General features: G+C 35.8%; 1 protein-coding gene across 3 annotated transcripts; it reads right to left on the bottom strand.

Annotated features, from left to right (window-relative positions):
• Positions 1–8,318: 8,318 nt before the first annotated feature.
• Positions 8,319–19,792, bottom strand: LOC117435752 (ganglioside-induced differentiation-associated protein 1-like). Of its 3 annotated transcripts, none has more exons than XM_059017258.1 (6): positions 19,553–19,792; positions 14,372–14,564; positions 12,485–12,658; positions 11,932–12,026; positions 11,726–11,840; positions 8,319–9,307 (listed from the first exon to the last, which is right to left on the bottom strand). In XM_059017258.1, exons 1-6 carry the CDS (start codon positions 19,790–19,792, stop codon positions 8,955–8,957), a joined length of 1,170 nt encoding a protein of 389 aa, XP_058873241.1. In that variant the 3' UTR covers positions 8,319–8,954. The 3 variants fall into 3 exon arrangements, with proteins under 3 accessions (XP_058873241.1, XP_033915056.1, XP_033915057.1); XM_034059165.3 differs by lacking the exon at positions 19,553–19,792 and adding an exon at positions 15,262–15,559; XM_034059166.3 differs by lacking the exon at positions 19,553–19,792 and adding an exon at positions 13,376–13,416 and having other exon boundaries at positions 14,372–14,508.
• Positions 19,793–19,812: the final 20 nt, after the last annotated feature.

Raw genomic sequence — 19,812 nt, forward strand, 5'->3', positions numbered from 1 at the left:
AGATGGTCTTGTAGCCTTTACCTTTACCATGCTTGTCTATATTTTCTTTCTGATCTCCTCAGACAACTCTCTCCTTTGCTTTCTCTGGTCCATGTTCAGTGTGGTGCACACAATGATACCAAACAGCACAGTGACTACTTTTCTCCATTTAAATAGGCTGAATGACTGATTACAAGATTGGAGACATGTGTGATACTACTTAAAGAAACTAATTAGTTTGAAATATCACTATAATCCAATTATTTATTATCTTTTCTAAGGGGTACCAACAAATGTGTCCAGGCCATTTTAGAATATCTTTGTAGAATAAGCAATAATTCATCTCTTTTCACAGCTTCTTTGCTTTATTCTATGACATACCAAAGGCATGCAAGTATACATGATAAAATAGCTTTTAATGTCATCACTTTTCAGGAGGAATGAAGCATTATTTCAATGAGCTGTAAGGGTACCAACAAATATGAGCACGTCTGTATGTATCATTTACATCATTGAGTTGTCTTTTAACAATTTGCTTCATTGTTCATTTTTTTAAAGTTTCCTCTTCATACATTATTGACTTTGGTTCACCTCAGAGTTGTGGTTTTGTCAGTGTGTTTTGACAGACCTACCCTTTCTCCTTAATTCTGTTCCGTCCTGCTTTAGAATGTACTTTTTGGAAGAAGTATTGTACTGGATGGAAATATGCAGAAATAAATTGCAAACATACCTACTAAAAACGATCAGATTTCCATGCTGGAAAATTTTTACACTAACTGATCTCTGCTGTTATTGATTATGCACCTGCTGAATAAAAATAAATAAATAAATAAATAAATAAATAAATAAATAACAGTACTTTAGTTGGTTACAATCACATAAAGCTAGGCATAATTTCTCATGGAATAACAGGTTTTAGGGGCATGATCCAGTGACAAGAACATTCACTAGTAATGTTGACCCCCTTTAAATGCCTTGTTTAAAACCAACAAATACAAGAAAAATGGTTTAAAAAAATCTGGACTTTCTTTTTCTTCCCTGATGGCTGTCATTAGTAAATATTCACTTGACTACCCTTACCCAATGTCAACATAATACTCTTTTTTTCAAGCTTGTTAAGTTGTCACGAGAGAACACAAAACAATTAAGTACACTGTTGAAATAAAACTATTTTTCTAGCATACTGTATTAGTATTTCTAACTTGACAATTTGTCCAAGTTTAAATAACTGTCAGTATGCTAACTCTTATTAACTCTGCTTATAGGAATTATATACTTGAATTAATAATGGTCATTTTATAGTCAGGATATTAAGGCAAATGGAATTTGCAGTATCTTTGCTTAAAACAAGTCCTTCAATCTGTTCCTTTGTTTTTATTGCCGATGTCATCCCAGTTTAAACATTTGAGCAGCACATGTAGAAATGAACAATGGTAAAGGATTTCATCATAAAGGCCTCATTGCAAACTTGCTGGGGGGGGTTGTTATGGTAGTGTCAACCAAAGTGCCTAGGAGGAAAGTAGGCAAACACTACAACCAAATTCTTTCAACAATTAACAAATCCTGGAACTGCAGTTTGTCCTTTTTTGCTACAGGGAGAGCTTCAAGCACCAATATTATCTTAAACTTGCCTATAGTGACTTAACTGCCTCCACCCCCTCTTTTAAACCAAATCCCTATCACATTATTATTTTAAAATGATCCAACAGGCAAGTACTGTACAAGTTCTCTCATGTTATCAAACTCGTGTGGTTTAATATGAATATGCTGAAATACCTTATGATTTCACTTGCCATCAAATCTGAAAAGCCCCTCATGACTTTTCGGACATTGTGTTATATGATATTTTATGCCCACTCTATGTTATGTTTATTTCAGTCCTAGTGACTGTTTTGTATAAAAGAGTATCATTAAAATGTACATGATCCATGCCTAGTAGTTTGCAAGGAACAAGAACACATTCACCAGGTTACAGTTATGACTGCCATTTCCTTACATTTGAGCCACATTACTTCCATATTTATTCCCACAGGGTCTCTTTACATATCATACTGTATCCGTTCATCAATATGTCCACTCTTTGAACCTCTTTTTGTTTCCAATGCATAATTTGTTTTTTCTTCTTCAGGAGTAAAAGCAGGAAGTATGCCTGAAATATGTTTCCAAGACTGTGCTTGAACACAAAAGATGAAATTGTTGCACTTAAAAAAACCTCTACTGCCAGCATTACTTATGATGATAGCAATATCATATGTCATGCAGTATCCAGTGTGAACTTCTGGGAAAGAACAAACCCTGAAAGTAACATCAGCCTTGGATAGCATAGAAAGGTTTTCAGTCCACGGATGACTTGCTAAATAATACATGTCAACACTCTACACCAAGTAAGCACAATTTAATGGAAAAAAAAAATAATTGGACACGGTTTTGTCTGGGAAAATGCTTTTTTTATTATTTATTATGAATATACAGATGTGATATATAGCTTTCCAATTTGTATCTAGCATTTAACTAATGAACTTGTGCTAATTAAATATACAGCGCACACACAGATGTTTAAAGGTGTCATATAAATTCTGACGTTTTCTTTGCCCCATGTGGATTGGAGGTGGTAGCTCAGTAGCATTGTATACTATGAATCAGTTAGTTTTTACAACTAACAGTGACAATCTCATTTCAGTAATAATAAAGGCATTAATATCTGTGGAACTCAATAGCTACCACTGGTCTCTATATTATGTATTGGTTTTTTTTACCAAATAGTTTCAGTTTCACTCCAGAGAGCCAGTTGGACTTTGTAGCTCTGATTATCTTTGCACAGTTACAAAAATATACCCTTAAATCAGAGGTTCCCAAACTCTTAGTGCATTGCTACAACCCAATCCAAATGTAAAACTGATGTAGTGCTCAGCCAAAGAAAACAACCCATTCTAACTGATTATTAGATTGGCATTGGTTGACATGTTTACATGCAAATGAGATCATGAATGGCTTACTGTGAAATGCCTAATCAATCTATAACTATTGCTCGACCTTTAAATAAAACTGTGTTACACAAAGGTCAGGACAGCGCCTCCTAACAATGACCAACTAGCTGCCAGTTGCCCATTCATTTTTTTAATAGGAAGCAGACAGTTGGCCATTTGAATTTTCAATAGGATGGTAATTTGAAAAACCTGACTGGCAGTTTCCTATTGGAATTCTGAAATTACATTTAACATCCGTGATTGTAACATTAAGTCTTGCTCTTAACATTTACTTCTCAGGAAGGAAATGAGACATTGGCCCTATTCCCAAATGTTATTGTAGACTTATATAATAACAACTTAGAACAGTTTCATGAATGTAAAAACGTATTGTATTCATATAAACATACTTTGAAATGTGAGGTTCGCTCTAAAGTAATGTCTGCTGATTTGCTATACACACTGTCGGTGGCTCCTCCTCATTTTACAAAGTGGAACAGTAAGTGACATAGTACAGGGCGAGAGTGTATCTGAGCTGTGTGAGATTATTTTAAAATGATCTATTTATATATTTTATAAATAGTACTATTGTAAAGAAATCTTTGTTTTAGCTGATGTTTTCTGAACTACCTTGGTGATTTAAACCTGCAAAATTCTCCACAACCCCTTCAACGTCTTCATTTCTGCCATTATCAACCAGCTTCTTCCCCTACTGACTAACCTGTTTTGCTGCCAGTAACATGCTTTGACCTCCTAAGACACTGCTGAGACTGACCTGTGCACAAGGCAAGTAAACTGAGAACAAGTCCTTGTGTAGTACTAAATAACTGGGTCTTTACAGTCGCTCTAGACCGCGGGGGAGAATCCAAACACCGACAATGTTAAGAGCATTCAAATAAGGACTCTAACATCAAACATCAAACATCAAACCGTAAGGATGTGGAAGCAATTATTTTAATTTTACTTTGAATTAATCTGTGTTATTAATGATACTTGACAACAGTGAGTAAAGTCAATTAAGCTTACATTATTCAATGATTAGCATTCAAACATTATTAGTAATACAGAAATACAGTTTTTGCAATTATCCCTCTAGGTGCTGTATAATGGTCATGATGTTTAAAAACAGTTACAGAATAGGTGCCCAATATCATCCTGAACTGGAGGCCATTTTTTCAGGAACAGGAGTGAAGGATGTCATCTTGAATCTCCCGAATAGCCCAATAAATGTATCTAGGTTCAGAGTATTTATATGCTACAGTTCCAACTCTATCCCCACATGTACTTTCAGCCTTTGTTTTGTTCACGCTGCCATGTACACAACCGTGATAAGACCGGTTTTAGCCAGACCAGTGGCTTGTTATTGTGAACCTTCATACCGTTATTTCAAACATACAATGAACCCTTTGAAACAGTGCATGAGACTCTGTAGAGTATTTCTGTCTGTACAAATATGTAAAACCACAGGGAAGGCCCTAATTAATATTTTGAACAACATCACTACAGTCAACCTTTTTTTTTTTTTTAATCCGACCTCCCGTCACCCCTGATGGATAAATGAGTGACGGTTTTATGAAAGATCCACTAGATTACAGTGCTGAACCAAATAAATAAAAAATAAAAAATCAATGTCGGCTACTATTTACTTTTACTTTATCAAATGCAATATCAGCAATGATACAGTACTGTAACTTTTAACCTTGTTTAGTTACACATCTTTCAAATGGCTTTTCAACCAGTAAAACCTACATAATGAATTAAGAAACCAAAATATCAGTAGGCTACTTAAACCGCCCAGTAGTTACTGGCGTGCACATTCCCACCGCTTTGTTTGTTTTTGGGATGGATAAATGACAGTTAATAACAAGAATTAACTAAAGTCGAATGAAACCTGCTGAATAATATTAACATATTGAATTACATATATGCTTAACGAAAAACTGACAAATTAAAAAATGTGATATTTCGACATTTGACATGAAATACTGTACTACTATTATGGCTTCGGTAGACTTTTGCGATATCATTTTGTAGTTTATTTGATTACACAATGTTAAAAAAAAGATCAAAATTATATATATATATATATATATATATATATATATATATATATATATATATATATGTATATATTATGTCTCAATCCAAAATTCTAGGTGACGCTAGACTTTTGGCCATAGCTGTAGTATTTTATATTACTAGAATCAATCTATTACAACAGTGACCGACAGATTAACAAATGGATAAACGGGTGCTGACTATTCATATAAAGATCATATGAATAGACCCTGTAGCAGGGCAGAAGAACCCTGCATGTAAATATTGAGTAGGGCAGAGCCATGCTAGAAATGTGTATTGTATTGTTTTAGTTTAATGTGGTTTGGCAGGGGGCGATTTTTAGAGCTTGTCTCTGCCAGACTACTCCCCAAGAGAATGCATGGTCGGCAGCTAATGATACTGACACCGTGCATATTTAAGTGTCGTGTAGAATGTGGATTAATGTATTGCTGATTTGGAGATGGTGGCACATATAGAAACCTGTAGCTTTGGCTGAATGGGGTGGGTGTACGTACACACACACACGTACGTACGCACGCACACACACAAAACATTGAAAGGACCAGCACGATACTTGTGTGGTGTCGGGGTTTGTGTTAGAGACTTGTTTTGTGCAAACTTATTTTTGGCTTTGTGAGCTGTGTTTTTGTATATCCTTTTGATTTATTTTTGTATAATACATACGTGCAGCAACGCTTCAACCCCCAGTGCTTGTGTGAGTATCAACTTCCTGGTCTGGGGACGTCACCACCAAACCACCCTGTCACATGTTTTAAAATCAAATGTATTTCTTGCAAGACTGCACGTTTGAGAACTGGAAGACAGAATAGATGTATGAAATCATTGTGTTTGCTACAGCCTCTTTAATAAGAGGCATTGCCATTCACAAGGGGGTTGTAGGGACACATATATACAATTGGTCCCACAGGGCTTAATTCTTTCCCCAGCTGTTTTCTTTGGATATATTGCCTATGGGCAATATTACGCGTAGCTATGGGGTTAATTTTCATTGTTATGCTGATGATATACAGCTATATTTATCCCTGAAACAGGTAACTCAGATAAAACAGAAGTGATGATTCTGGGATCTCAGAAGCAACAAAGTAAAGTCTGATTTACTCCTTGGTGGCTTCTCTTATGAACTTGAAATGAGAAATTTGGGTGTGATCTTCGACCCAAATCTTTCTTTTGAGACACACATGTATTTTTATCATCTAAGAAATTTTGCCAAATTGAGAAGTATTCTTTCCCACTCAGATACTGAGCGATTGATGCATGCTTTTGTATCTTCTAGAATTGATTACTGTAATGCTCTGTTCTCTGGTGCTCACAGCCATGTTATATCTCAACTGCAACTTATACAAAATGCTGCAGCTAGACTTTTATCGAGATCATATTACTCCTGTGCTAGCATCTCTGCACTGGCTTCCGGAATGCCAGATTGCTTACTGTCCCAGAAAGTACAAAAAAAAAAAAACACAGGTGGTAAGAGCATTCAGTTATAGGGCCCCAAAACTCTGGAATTATCTGCCTAGCTCTGTAAGGGAAGCACCAAGTGTCACTGCTTTTAAAATAGTATTAAAAACATTTATAATGTAGCGTTTTTATGCTAAAATAATGTTCCTTTTATTCTTTGCCTTGTTTTACTGTTCTACAGGTTTCTATACGTGCCACCATCTCTTTATTGCTTTCTTTGCATTTTTTAAATTAATATTTGTCAATGTTTTATTCATGTGCTTTACGGTAATTTCTATAGTGAAAGGCTCTATATTAAAAATAAAGATTATTATTATTATTATTATTATTATTATTATTATTATTATTATTATTATTATTATTATTATTATTATTTGTAACAGTGATTGATACAATGTTGTCTTAAAAACTCTTTGGAAAACTCTGGTAGTCTGTCCCAATGCCACTGAAACACAGTTAGAAGATCACATGGCTTCAGTCTTCTTCTTTTCAATGTTATTTTCACTTTATCTTGCAAGATTGGTTTTCTCTTATAGAATTTAGTGATCAAGTGATACTGCTGTAAAGTATTATTTTGAAGCATTATATTAATCTAATCCCTTAGTCTTAAAGGGAGAGTGTATTATTAATAGTATTATAACCCACACCTAAACCCACAACCATGTTTAGTAAAGTTCACAAACTAAAAATGTAAATCAGGAAAAGAGAGTATTATATTGAAATTCAAATGAAAATTGTAGTTGTTTGCTGATAAAGGTGAGTAAACTTACTCAAAATGTACTTATCAGTTTCTTGGCTGGTTTAATTTACTCCACCCACCTAAATGAGCCTATACACGAATAACAATGAAAAACCTAATACAAATAAAACTAAGGCAAAATGTCACGTTTAATCACTGTAACAAGTGTGATAATCTGCAGTTACAAATTTGACAGCCAGATAATCTGTGACACTCATATTTTGTTTTTCAATCCAATTGTTTAAAATGTTTCCAGAAATTTTTAAAAAAAGATTTAGGGTAAAATGAAATTTTGGTGCTCAGTGTAAATTCTGTCATCCAGGAAGGAGAACTAGCCTAATGCTGACACCTAGCTGTAAAAACTGCAGATGTTCATCTAATGAGGCTTTATTTACTCATGATTTAACAGGGTCTGTTTGTTTGGAACAGTGAGTGTATTTCTTAATTAGAAGTTACAGGAGTTTGATCATGAGATTCAGATCTCTTAACTGACACGTTCTTTAAAGGTAGTGATATACGCTGTTATATATACAGTACATTTCAGAGCATTTCTAAAGATTAGAACAAGGTATCCTGATCTCTTCCAAACCATCACAATAAACTAAGCTGGAAATGGTTCACACATCTCTATTCAAAGTAACTCAACTATTGGTTATTTTCCCTTTCATGTACTGACTGTGTGTGTGTGTGTGTGTGTGTGTGTGTGTGTGTGTGTGTGTGTGTGTGTGTGTGTGTGTGTGTGTGTTTTATTTTATTTTTTTATCCAATATTTTTTAATAATATTATTTTTACTGTTTTTTTTTTTAATACACGAATTTACTGAATTTAGTATTTTTTCTGTTTCAAACTTTTAACTACAGATTAATTTAGCTGAACTTCTGATTTAACATTCTGTGTTTGTCTTTGTGGGGATATCTGACCCAGTATGCTTTGGTCTTCTCCATCCAATATAAAAAAACCTGCTTCCAACCTGCTTCCATTTTTTATTTATGCAAAATTCCCAGTGTGGCCTAGTATGGCATTCTATTAAGTATTTTCTAGTAGGTGATAGTGGGTAACATATTCGTACTGAGACCCAACAGCAAACAAAAATGTATATATTAAAGTCTGATGTTTTACTTTTATTAGGTTCAGTATCTGTAACTACGTTTTGTACGAATTTCCATATATTGACCACACAGAATCGTTTTTTCAACACAATATATATATATATATATATATAAACAGCTAAAGCAGTTCTTTTTGATTACATAATGTCTTTCAGTTCAGGCATGGTGGATACAAGAGGTACACATTCATTGCTTTACTAGAACATAGTATAACAAAGAAAATAAAAGTAAAGGGGTCTGACTTTCAATCTTTTATCTGTACTGCCACCTACCAGCAGATTCACTTCCTGTGCAGCAGATATTAGAAGGACCTCACCTAAAACTGCAATTTGCAACAGGTATGACTTTAGCTGAGGTTCTAACACCTGCTTCTCAAGGAGTGGCAGTGTGGTGGAAAATAAAGTGAAAATGTAAATGTCAGCAAAGACAGCATTAACATAAATTACACAAAAAGTAGACACCACTTATTAATTTGTGTAGCCTCTGAGTTACGTGCATTATGTATGTATGCTATACTAAACAGAATAAAAATAATGTGATTTTCTTTGTGCACTACCAGAAAACTGAGTGAGATTTGCACTGAACTGCAAAATTTTCACGAGATTTTTTTTTTTTTTTTTATGTATCTCAACTAGCAGTAATTAGCCTTTTTTTGAGGTACAAGAAAGCAAAGTAACTCATTCCTCCTAAAATACCCACCACTAAGGTGGTTCCCAGAAAAGAGGGGGCTCTCTTCTTAGCCACGCGGAAAGCTGTTGGTAAAACCGCAGATATGAGGATATTGTTTACATTCCCCAATACCCTCCTGAAGGTCTTTCTTTTTAGGACCCGTTCATAGTATGTTTCCACATTTTGTCGGTCTCCGTTTCCCCAGTATCTTCTTGACAGACCCAGGAACTTCATTCGGTGCAGCGTAACCGCTAGCGACACGTCGGCGACGCTGAAGAACTGACCACAGAGCCACGGCTGGTTCCCCTCCTCTTCACAGGAAAGAAAGACAATAAGATATGACATGAATAATCAAATAAAAAAAGCCATAATTGTTCATATCTGGGTCACACTTTACTTTTGGAGGCACAATTATTTTATTTATTTTTTTGGTTTACTGTTAACTAGTTTACTGACACATTTTGTGTTTATAGGTAATATATGTAGGGCTTCTAGTTTTTGTTTTTTATTTTCCATCTCTCTCCATCCCTTTAAACCTTAATTAATAGTTGTTAAGCCTTAACTGAATATCAGATTGTTTAAATTAGCGACACGCTACTCTAAATTACTTAATTGGACCAATAATTGGTCCAATTAAGTAATTTAGGGCAAAGCTGGAACAAAAGCCAGGAGGGACACCGGCCCTCCAGGACCGGAATTGCCCACCCCTGTTTTAGACAGACTGAATACATCCATTTAGAACTGGCATTAGCTTTAAATTGCACAACATTACCTTATAAATGAATTCAGGAATCTAATTCTGTTTAAGTGTGTAATACGGTTGATATTTTACATTTTTAAACAGGTTATGAATTGTACTCACACTCGCTTCTGCCCTCATTCCCTGCCCCTCCATCAGGGGTGATATAACAGTATTTCCTCACTGGGAAACACTTTCCGTGAAAATGAGGTAGCTGCCATTAACTTGAAAGTCTGTAGAATTTGTTTACCCAGATGAAGGTAATTGAAAAAGCTTCACCATAAAAAGTAGTACATAATTTAAAACATCTGAAATGAATCCAATCCTATATTACTTTTACTAAGATAAGTCTTGAGACCCGGGTTGGACATAACATTTGAAATACCTATAATATGGAATCTTCCGAAAATTAGATGTCCTTCACAAGAATGCAAAACCTACATCTCTGTAATTTAAGTCAGTTATAGTCAAGATAGGCATGACAGCTGATCTGACTGACTCTGGCGTCAGTAATTACTGAGGAATGATCACGCATCCCTCCTGAACAACTTAAACACCTTGAAAACTCATTGCCAACTGATACCCTACACTGACCATGTTACACCAAATAACATTTATAAATAAATAAATAAATAAATAAAATAAAATAAAATAAAATAAAATAATAATTAAAGTACTGTTCCCATCAGGGACTCTTGTGCCAGTAAAATGTCAGTGTGTGTACACTGCAGAAGCGCAGGGTATGGAATGATGAGGATATGATTTTAAGTGTATAGCATGTCAGCACAATAAACAAGCATGTTGCTGCTGACTTGCCACTGTACCTAACAGAGTTTTCAACCTACAAGTGCCCATTGATCCCAGATCATAAAATGCAGATCATGTCACCCTATATACACCCTACATTATGTGCTTGGCTTCTGTTATGGCATTTGACAACAAGACACCAATATTTAAATATACCACAATTAGAAATACACATGCTGATGTCCTGGGCTGTAATCTACTGATAGTGTCAACAGTTTATTCATTACTATCTTTAGGAGAAATAGCTAAATGCTGACACCTAGCTGTAAAACTGTAGATGTTCATCTAATGAGGCTTTATTTACTCAAAGGGATCAGTGACAATACTGCTAGTGCTAATATGTGAAAATTGATTTTTAAACTTTATAAGCAGGGGTTACGCAGTTTTGATGAACCATAAAGAAAAAAAATATATAATTGTTTTAAAAATGAACTCTATATACATAACATGTACAATAAAAAAAATACTTTCCTATTCCATGAATTGAATGAAAAAAGTGTATCGATGCCCCCTTGTAAATGAGGCCTTGTCTCAATGGGTAAATCTCCTGGTTAAATAAATATATATTTGGATCTACGAGTAGAAAAGTTACACATTTTTTTTGGTGAGGACATTACGTGTATAAGATCCAGTACCAAGCCAGTTTCCTCTTTTACACCCAGGAACTAGAGAAAGGATGTCAGCGAGCTACCAGCCTGAGGAGGACACAGGATAGCTCTGCAGGTGTCCGCATAAGCTCACTAGGTGTCTGGCCAGAAGGGTCCACTGTAGCAGGATGAGGAGAAACAATCCCTGTAGGTTTTGCGTCCCTAACCCGCAGGAGCGCCATAGCCAATATGACGCTCCCTCCCGAATCCCCAGTGAAGACCATCGACTTTGCACAGCGAGGATGTGAACCTGCGCTCTCCTGAGATCTGGTTCCTCTTTGTTTGTAAATAATTAACCACTGCTTATAAAAATTATTTATAAATGCTTACTGTGTAGTTTATCACCTTAAGAAAGTGTAGAAAAGTGGGATACAGCATTGTGAAGCAGAGTTTGATGATGATAACCAAACTCTATATTCACTCCTTTTATTGCATGATCATATCATTCTACATGTTATATGTATGTATTTAACCATAAAAAGTATTTACATTTTTTTTCTATGCATACTGTACAGTTTTTGTTTCCACTTCCCTACCTGGTGTTTCTTCATTCCTTCTCTGAAGCTCCGTCTCTACCTGGTCAAGAACTTTTTCCAGCTCATCAAGAATTTTCTTCAAGTACTTCATATTGTCATGGTCCAGCAATTTTGACTAAAGATAAAACAGATACAGTACATTTAAATAGCCAATACAGACAGCTCAAACATTCCTTAATGAAAAGATAGCTATGATATTGCCTCACTTTTAGGCGTCTCTGTTTTGCCACATATGCTTCCTGCAGCTCTGGGTGTTTCTGGGCAAGCTTCTTGAGTTCAGATTCAGTATTTCCTATCTGACCTAGTAATGGTAAGAAAGAGAAGACAATCGGTCAAAAATAACACTTGAAGTTCTCTCTCCTAGAGAATGCAACAGTATTATCAAATTTCAACAACTCACTCCATTACAAACAATTCATCTTTCTAGATATTTTTTTGATCAAGTTTTATGTTTTTTTTTTCATTCTACCTTTTTTTAAAAAAAATTTAAACAATATAACTCAACATGAATACAATACAAGAGGATAAAATACAAGGAACTACAGCAATCTCTGAGAAAGCAATCAGTCGTATTTGGTAAATGTGCTTTTTCCCTGTTCTGATGTTTTAGTTGATTAATATGCACAAAATCAATCCCCTACTCCATGCTACCCACATACAGCAAACCTGCAAGTTCAGTATTTAATGCCAGCTTGATTTTTCTAAATGATTATGTTACTTGTTGATACTTGACAATATTATTCAGTACTAGTTACTTACTGCGAATTCTTGTTGTTGCATATGCAGGTATCTGAGAATCAACTGTTATCTCTGGGTGTAAAATACAACCATGGGTATAGGCATCCATTGGCAGAGAGTCCAACAGCTCTCGATAATGCTGGACTCTAGGATAATACATACTTCCTTCCTCTGGTATCAGCTTGGGTGTATTTTCTGGTGACAAAAAAATAAAATAATAATAATAATTGAACCTATTTTTTTAAAAAAAATTGGGATTTTCTTTTTTTTCTTAGAAAATGTAACAAGTCTTTATTCTCTAAAGTCTCTGATTGACAAAAGCAGAAATTCTGATGAAGCAACAGAACTACTGTGAAGGGAGTTGAAGACAGGTTTATTACAGTAATGCCTTGGCAGTTCCAAACCTTTGCTTACTGATATAAAACTAATGTATAGGTGTCTGTCGTTGTGCTGGTGGTTTACCAGGGGAGTTTTAAGTGCAATATGTATTGCAAAATGATGTGGTGATGAAGGACCATGAGGGTGGTGGTTTATAGGGGAGCACTGTAAAATCTCCCTTAAAGAAGTGCAAAGGAACAGTTTATTCCTCTTCTAAAATGTGCCTTTCCGTTTTCTTCAAAACAGGACTGACCCCAGGGGTTATGACTGCAGTGCTGAGGGTTTGGTAGGTTGGCACCGGGTGCAGGTTGCTTTTCTTTCCCTAATTTAAGGGACTCAGCTAGATAATAAGGACGGCTGGCTGGACATAAAAGTGGATAAGCTTAGCTGAAAGCCATCGCAATGCAGTCTTTCCAATAAATAATGTTATTGGTTGATTTATAAGCCAGCCTCCTCATGGAGTTATTACAAGATCCGATTGGCTACATTACTGTAAGTTAAGACTTTCTATTTTAATCACTTTTCATTTCTTACCTTCTATACTGTCTCCATTTCTGGACATGCTGAACGTAAAACTTAAGACAATGTAAAAAGAAAAAAAAAAGAAAATTATAAATGAAAAAGGAAACATTGCACAAATATCTTCCATAACAAAATGAAATGACAAAACCTACAGCATTATGGAATAAATTCAATGAGTATGTAAACAGATTTAATTCAATTGTATTTTTCTTTTAACTAAACAGCACACTGAAAAATATTAAAGTACAAAAAGTTTTTAATTTTAAATATTTTTAACCAGTAATTACATTTTTCCACTCCCCACACTGTTACACTACAAACTAAGTATTTATGTGGGACTAAATAAGATTGTTAATACTTGTGAAAGAGAAACAGAAACAAAAATAGTTTTTACCGAAAATAAAACTTTACAGCCAACCAAAGAAAAATGTAGATGTAAAATGTAAATATGGACTATTAGAAAACATTGAGTGCGAACAGCCAATCAGCTTCCAGATCTAGCGGGCTTCCATTTTGCATAGAACGGAAGTGCTTAAATTTTAAATCAATGCGCATAAATAACGGCATTTTCCCTTAACATTCTAATCTACAACTAATCTGATAACATAAAAAGCTACTTAAACATACTTTCTGACGCTGGTCTAGAGACAAGCAAAATCATGTCTGTGACAGGACACCGTAATGAAGGCTCAATTCGCAGCTACTGGACAGCAAATCAACAGGAAAGACATGATTGGTCCACAATTCTGTCATCAGCTGGATCCAAACAACACCCTCCCTCAAAACCAGCCAGTCAACCTTGACTTTCGTTAGCGCTCGGGACGCATAACTGCAGTCGAGGTCATCTACCACACGGTAGAGCCCGCATCGACGGGCTCTATCGCTTAAATATAAGGCTGAACAATAAAACAGAATGTGTGTGTGCAAGCTACAATTCACTAATATTAGCTTGCATATAAGTAACTGCAATTATCTGGACATGCTGTGTTGTTCTGTTAAGAAGTTTACCATCTACAAATGACAGTTCCAAGTGGTCAATGATCTGAGTGGCATCACAGATTACAGTATCTCCATGGATTAGCACAGGCACTTCTCCAGCGGGGTTTAATCGCATGAACCAGGGCTCATTGTGTTCACTGAGAGGCAGGCTTACATCATACTCCTCACACTTCAGACCTTTTTCTGCAATGGCCAGGCGGACCTATAATGATAATATGAATACATTACTTTCATATTAATAATAATACAAAATAATACAGAAAATGTATGCAACATGCATTACACAAAAATGTGACATGCGTAAGGATTTACCAGGGCCTAGCAGGGATCATAATTAATGAGTGTGAAGGGCAGGGTTAACATATAACATTATTTGGAACACATAAACCATCACATTGCATACACTAATATTTAATGGCATGTAAAAGATGCTATCTGTGTCAATTAGAATTTCCCTATCACAACAATTATAATTACGCTAGTGACATACAGTTACATAACATAAAACACCAGTTCGGATACCAGACCCTTGTTTAATTGCTTCTATACCAGAGACGCCCAAAACGACACATTTGCGCGAAGAACCATTTTGTAGGCAGATGTTAAACTTTTCCAAACAGTTCCTTTTGCCAATACTACAGGATTCGAAAACATAGAAGTACCTGCTCTACCGTCTTCAAAAAACAACAAAAACAACATTTAGGATAATGAAACGATTAACACAATAGGTACGTATACAGGCTGTATCCATATTACGCATTCGCTTTTTGTTGTTGTTGTTTGTTTCTTGTAACGGAAAATATGTCCAAGGACACGATTATGAATCAATTTCATTGAACGATTCTTGAGAGCTGTCCACTGTCGTCCAGGTACTGAAAATTCTAACTGAGGAACCTCACCTTCTGAGAACTGAAGGACTGGGTCCAGTGATAAAGAATTAGTTTGTCGTCCTTTTTTGGTGTAACTTCGATCAATGGACATTCTTCGTCTTGCTTTTCTGAAATGGGTTCCATATCTGTTGTTTTATCTTCATCCTGCGACACCTTGCTGCTTAAGGACGCCATTTTCCTTGTCAGCTTTCTATGAGAGGGGCCAAGTGCATCTGTGTATTTGTAGTTTCTCTGTTCATTTTAAAGGCGTAGCGTCCAGTGTTTGTGTAAAAGAAACTGCACTACCCACAGTTACCTGCAACCCCGTAGTTTAGTAACAAGAAAATACCGGCAGTGGTTTGGGGTTACTATATGATTCCATGTTCACTGGGACAGTTTGGACCAGTTCAGGCTTTTCAATTCGTATCGCAATGCATCCTGGTACCTCTTACCTGTCTCTTTTCTTGAGAGAAGCAGGACTACATTTACCGAATGCATTTGGGCTTCAGTTAAAAAGCCTGAGCTGGCCCAAACTGTCCCAGAGAACAAGGAGTCATATGGAAACCATATGTATGATTCAAAGGATGTATAGTAATGGTTATTTTGCTGACTGATGAAAGACAGTGGCTATTGGGTTCATTATTTAGCTTATCAGTAATACAACGCATTTATTAGCAGGTTACTTTAAAACCACTGCATACATGTGGTTTGTTTCCAGCATAACACTTGAAACGCTTGAGTACTTGAGATATCGAAAATGGATGTATTATTATATTCATAACATAATTTGTATTGAACAGTTTAAAAATGTGTAAATAAACAGCAAAATAAATAAATACATAAATAAATACGTTTTTTAACTGTAAATTGGAAACCATGGAATCCATGCAGCTTTGTGCTAATATCCAGATGGAGATCTAGTCCAGTGGTTTATGCACTATGTACATGCCCCACGAAATAGCAAAGTTGCGCCCTTTTCTATGCTTTTCTTACTATTGCCTTTTTAAGATGTTGATTACCCCTCATGAGAAAGCTAATAATAAGCAAGTCTTGTTTGTACATGTTGGTACACATTTTAGCCAGCAGATGTCACTCTTCCATCGCTTGTTCTGTCTATTATAAACCCAACACCAATGTCTGTTTACTGCACTGCAGACTTGTGTTCGTTGGGATTTAACAGTACCTGGTTTGCAAATGGATGCATCACAAATTGATAATGAGGCGCGCCCCCAGAAATCTTGAACGTGGTACGCACAACTGAACCACAGAAATGGAACCAGCAATGCCATATTACCTTGAAGTCACGAGTAATCCTGATTAGGATAACTTGTTAATTATCTAAGAAAATGTCCTGGAAATACTCATTGTGTTGAAGAAAGGCTGGTATATATTAGCAACTAAAAGGTAAAATAGAAAAAAAAAAAACAAGAAACATTTTTGAAAAAGAAAATTAAAGGATGTAACAAAAATGCAAACATAAATTAGTCTACAGTATAATGAATTATCAAAATTGGAGTTGTTGGTTCAAAACAATCAAACTTTGATCAAATAACAGTTAATAGAGGCTATTTAACTTTATAAACACAATAATTTACAACCATAATAAACAATAATAGGCATATATTAAAGTTGAACATTCGTGGTGACAGACGTTTTAATTGGCTTGAGTCTGGTTTAATTAAGTAACTAGTTAGATCATTAAACTTGACTGCTGTTACTCTATTTAACACCAGTGTAGAATATCTTATTTAATAGACACGGGGTTATAGTGCATGTGTTTTTATAGTGTCGTGACAAGATTATTGGACTGAACTAGGCTAGGAAACGCCGGGAAAAGGGAATACATTAAATGTTTAAAGCTGTGGTTATTCCAAGAGCGCTGGACCAAAATGACTACCTAACGCAATAGATTGGGGCTTTATGGTTCCACTGCACGAAACATATTGGAGAAATACTTGTTTCTTCAAAGCCTTAAGGCTAAAGTCATAAAATAGCACGTATTCTAAAGACTACACTGACAATAGCTGGTGTATCATATTGCATTTATTAGGCAGAGATCTGTGAACAGTACTAGTACACTGTTTCTTAATATGGTATAGGTTACTTGGGTTTAAAGTTTTGATTTGACGTTACAACTTATCGATTACGTAAGTGTTTCTTCTATATTAAACTTCGAATGTGTTCCCTGTGTGTATGATTTGTATCTCACGGGAGTACTCCGCTCCACAGATCCATGACCATATTTATTCCTGTTTCTATTCTCGGAACTGTGTGACGCTCTTACTAGTCTCCTCTTGCGCAGCATAGTTCGTTTGTCTTTCAGCACGTACACAACTGACTGCAGTCTCTAAACCGTTTTAGAAGGCATGCTGCAAATTACCAACAAACCACTTAGTTATTTTGCAGCGTTTACGAACCACGTCTTACTGCATTAGTTGTAGCGTCAAACAACAATATAGAGGCGAATAGGGAGTAATAACTTTTTTAGATGCAAAATGCAAGTGAGGGTTCGCTGTAGCAAATTCGAATAACCTGCCATTTCTTATTTCTTATTCTTTTAATCCTATAATAACTAAACAGTAGTAGGAAAATGTAATTACTGGTAAAAAAAATAAATAAATAATACAAATAATAAAACCCTGATGATGCACACACGTTATTCTAATTATCACTCAAAACGTTTAATTTGATATCATCTGCTGAATTCTGAATTTGAAAGTTTAAAACATAACACCTATATGTAATACTTTTTTGGGGGGGAATAGGGCTTAGGTAGGTGGTGGACTCATAGTTGAATAGAGACAGAAACCTGTCACTTAAGTTGGTAACTTGCTATAGCATTTTATTTCTACCCAGTTTTTGCAGTACAGTATTTCTTTCAGTAGCTCAGTTGAAAATCAAAGAACTAGTGCATTTGGAGTGCAGGATGTTGTCACTAGAGAGTGATTCAAATCCTGTTTGCAATTAAATGTCATTTTTACTGGTGGCTTGCATGGAGCTCTACATTGGCCTTTGCACTCGTTAGACAGAAAACCCTATGGGGATATTCAAAACATTCACACCAGATATACCAGCTGCCTCTACTATCTCTACTCACAACTACACTTTTAACATGAATTACCTTGCTAGCTCTAAAGGTATTTCCATCATTATAGTGGGCCAAATGCATAATGCAACGAATGATCTTTGGTATCTTTTCCCTTTACAGAGAAGCAGTGTGAAAATGTAGGACTATGTGATAAATAGTTGTATACAATGTATAATGGAAGTAAATTTGTACAGTCAGTGAGATGTCTGTTTCTTTCTGGCCGTGTATTTATGTTGTATATATACACTATGCTTAACATACATATAGTTTTCTAATAATAATAATAATAATAATAATAATAATAATAATAATAATAATAAAGCACCCAGTAAATACAGAATGGTTTTCCATCAAACCTCCTGGGCTGAAGGATGGCTGCACGGCGGTCATGTTTACACTGCAACCAGAAAGCCTCTCAGGTATTGTAAGGTGCAGCTTGACTGGCTGAGATGGAAGAGGTAGTGGGTTGCGAAATAATTTTAACAGTGGAATTCGAGGAAGACATCTGACTAGTTACAGCAGGAAAGTGACGTGTGTTTGGTATAGTCTTCTCGACCTACAGGGTTAAGCTTTGTTATGTGATTTATTACAGTACAAAAGAAATATTATCCACTTGTGTAGCATGTATGTAGGTAATACAAACTATGTACAGTATCAGTTATGTTTCAGGTCTGAATTTGATGCTGAGATCCCAGTAAGAGTGATTATACAGTAGATGTGTGTAACAATGCCATCAGTACTTACCAGATTACATGTGGATCAGAATGCAATCTAATAAAAAACTATGTAATATTCAACAACGTAAAATAAAAACATTTCCGTTGTAGTATACTGTGTAGACAATTACTGAATTACTCTGTATGTAACCCTTTAGGCCACTAAAAACACGTGTAAATGTAGCAGTCAATTGCACTATTGTCTTTCTATTTTTTAAATTGCTGCGAGTATGTACTTTTTAAAAATGTTGGCTCTTAGTCTATGGATGGCTGGTTTGGTGGGTCAGTAAATTGACATGTCATGGGAACACGCATTCATTAGTGAAGCATGTCTGGGTAAACACTGCCGCCAACTTCCAACTCTGATCACAAAGTACTCAGCCCAGCACCGCAGCTTTCAGCACCCGTCCGAAGTTGTCAAAGCGAGAGCCCTTGACCCACCGCAGCTGTGGAAACTCGCTGTAGTTCATAATAATTTTAAAATTATTTTTGAAACGTGACCAGGTCAATCCCATACCTTTTTTTCTCGTGAAGTATTAGGGCTGGGCGGTGCTTTTGGTCTGACGTCAGGAATTGGACGAGTCTCTGCTGGTCTCCTCTCCCTCCCTCTCTGTGTGTGCAGTGAGTGAGAGAGGAAGTCACTAAACAAACAGTAGCAACAGCAGAGGCAGCGTGCCTGCTCCAATAAATGTCCATACCCTCTGTTCCCATTCACACACACACACCTACATAGACATTCACACATAACGCTACACATTCAGATCTCCAATTCTCTGG

This window comes from Acipenser ruthenus, chromosome 3 (assembly GCF_902713425.1).
Source record: "Acipenser ruthenus chromosome 3, fAciRut3.2 maternal haplotype, whole genome shotgun sequence".
Taxonomy (NCBI): Eukaryota; Metazoa; Chordata; class Actinopteri; order Acipenseriformes; family Acipenseridae; genus Acipenser; species Acipenser ruthenus.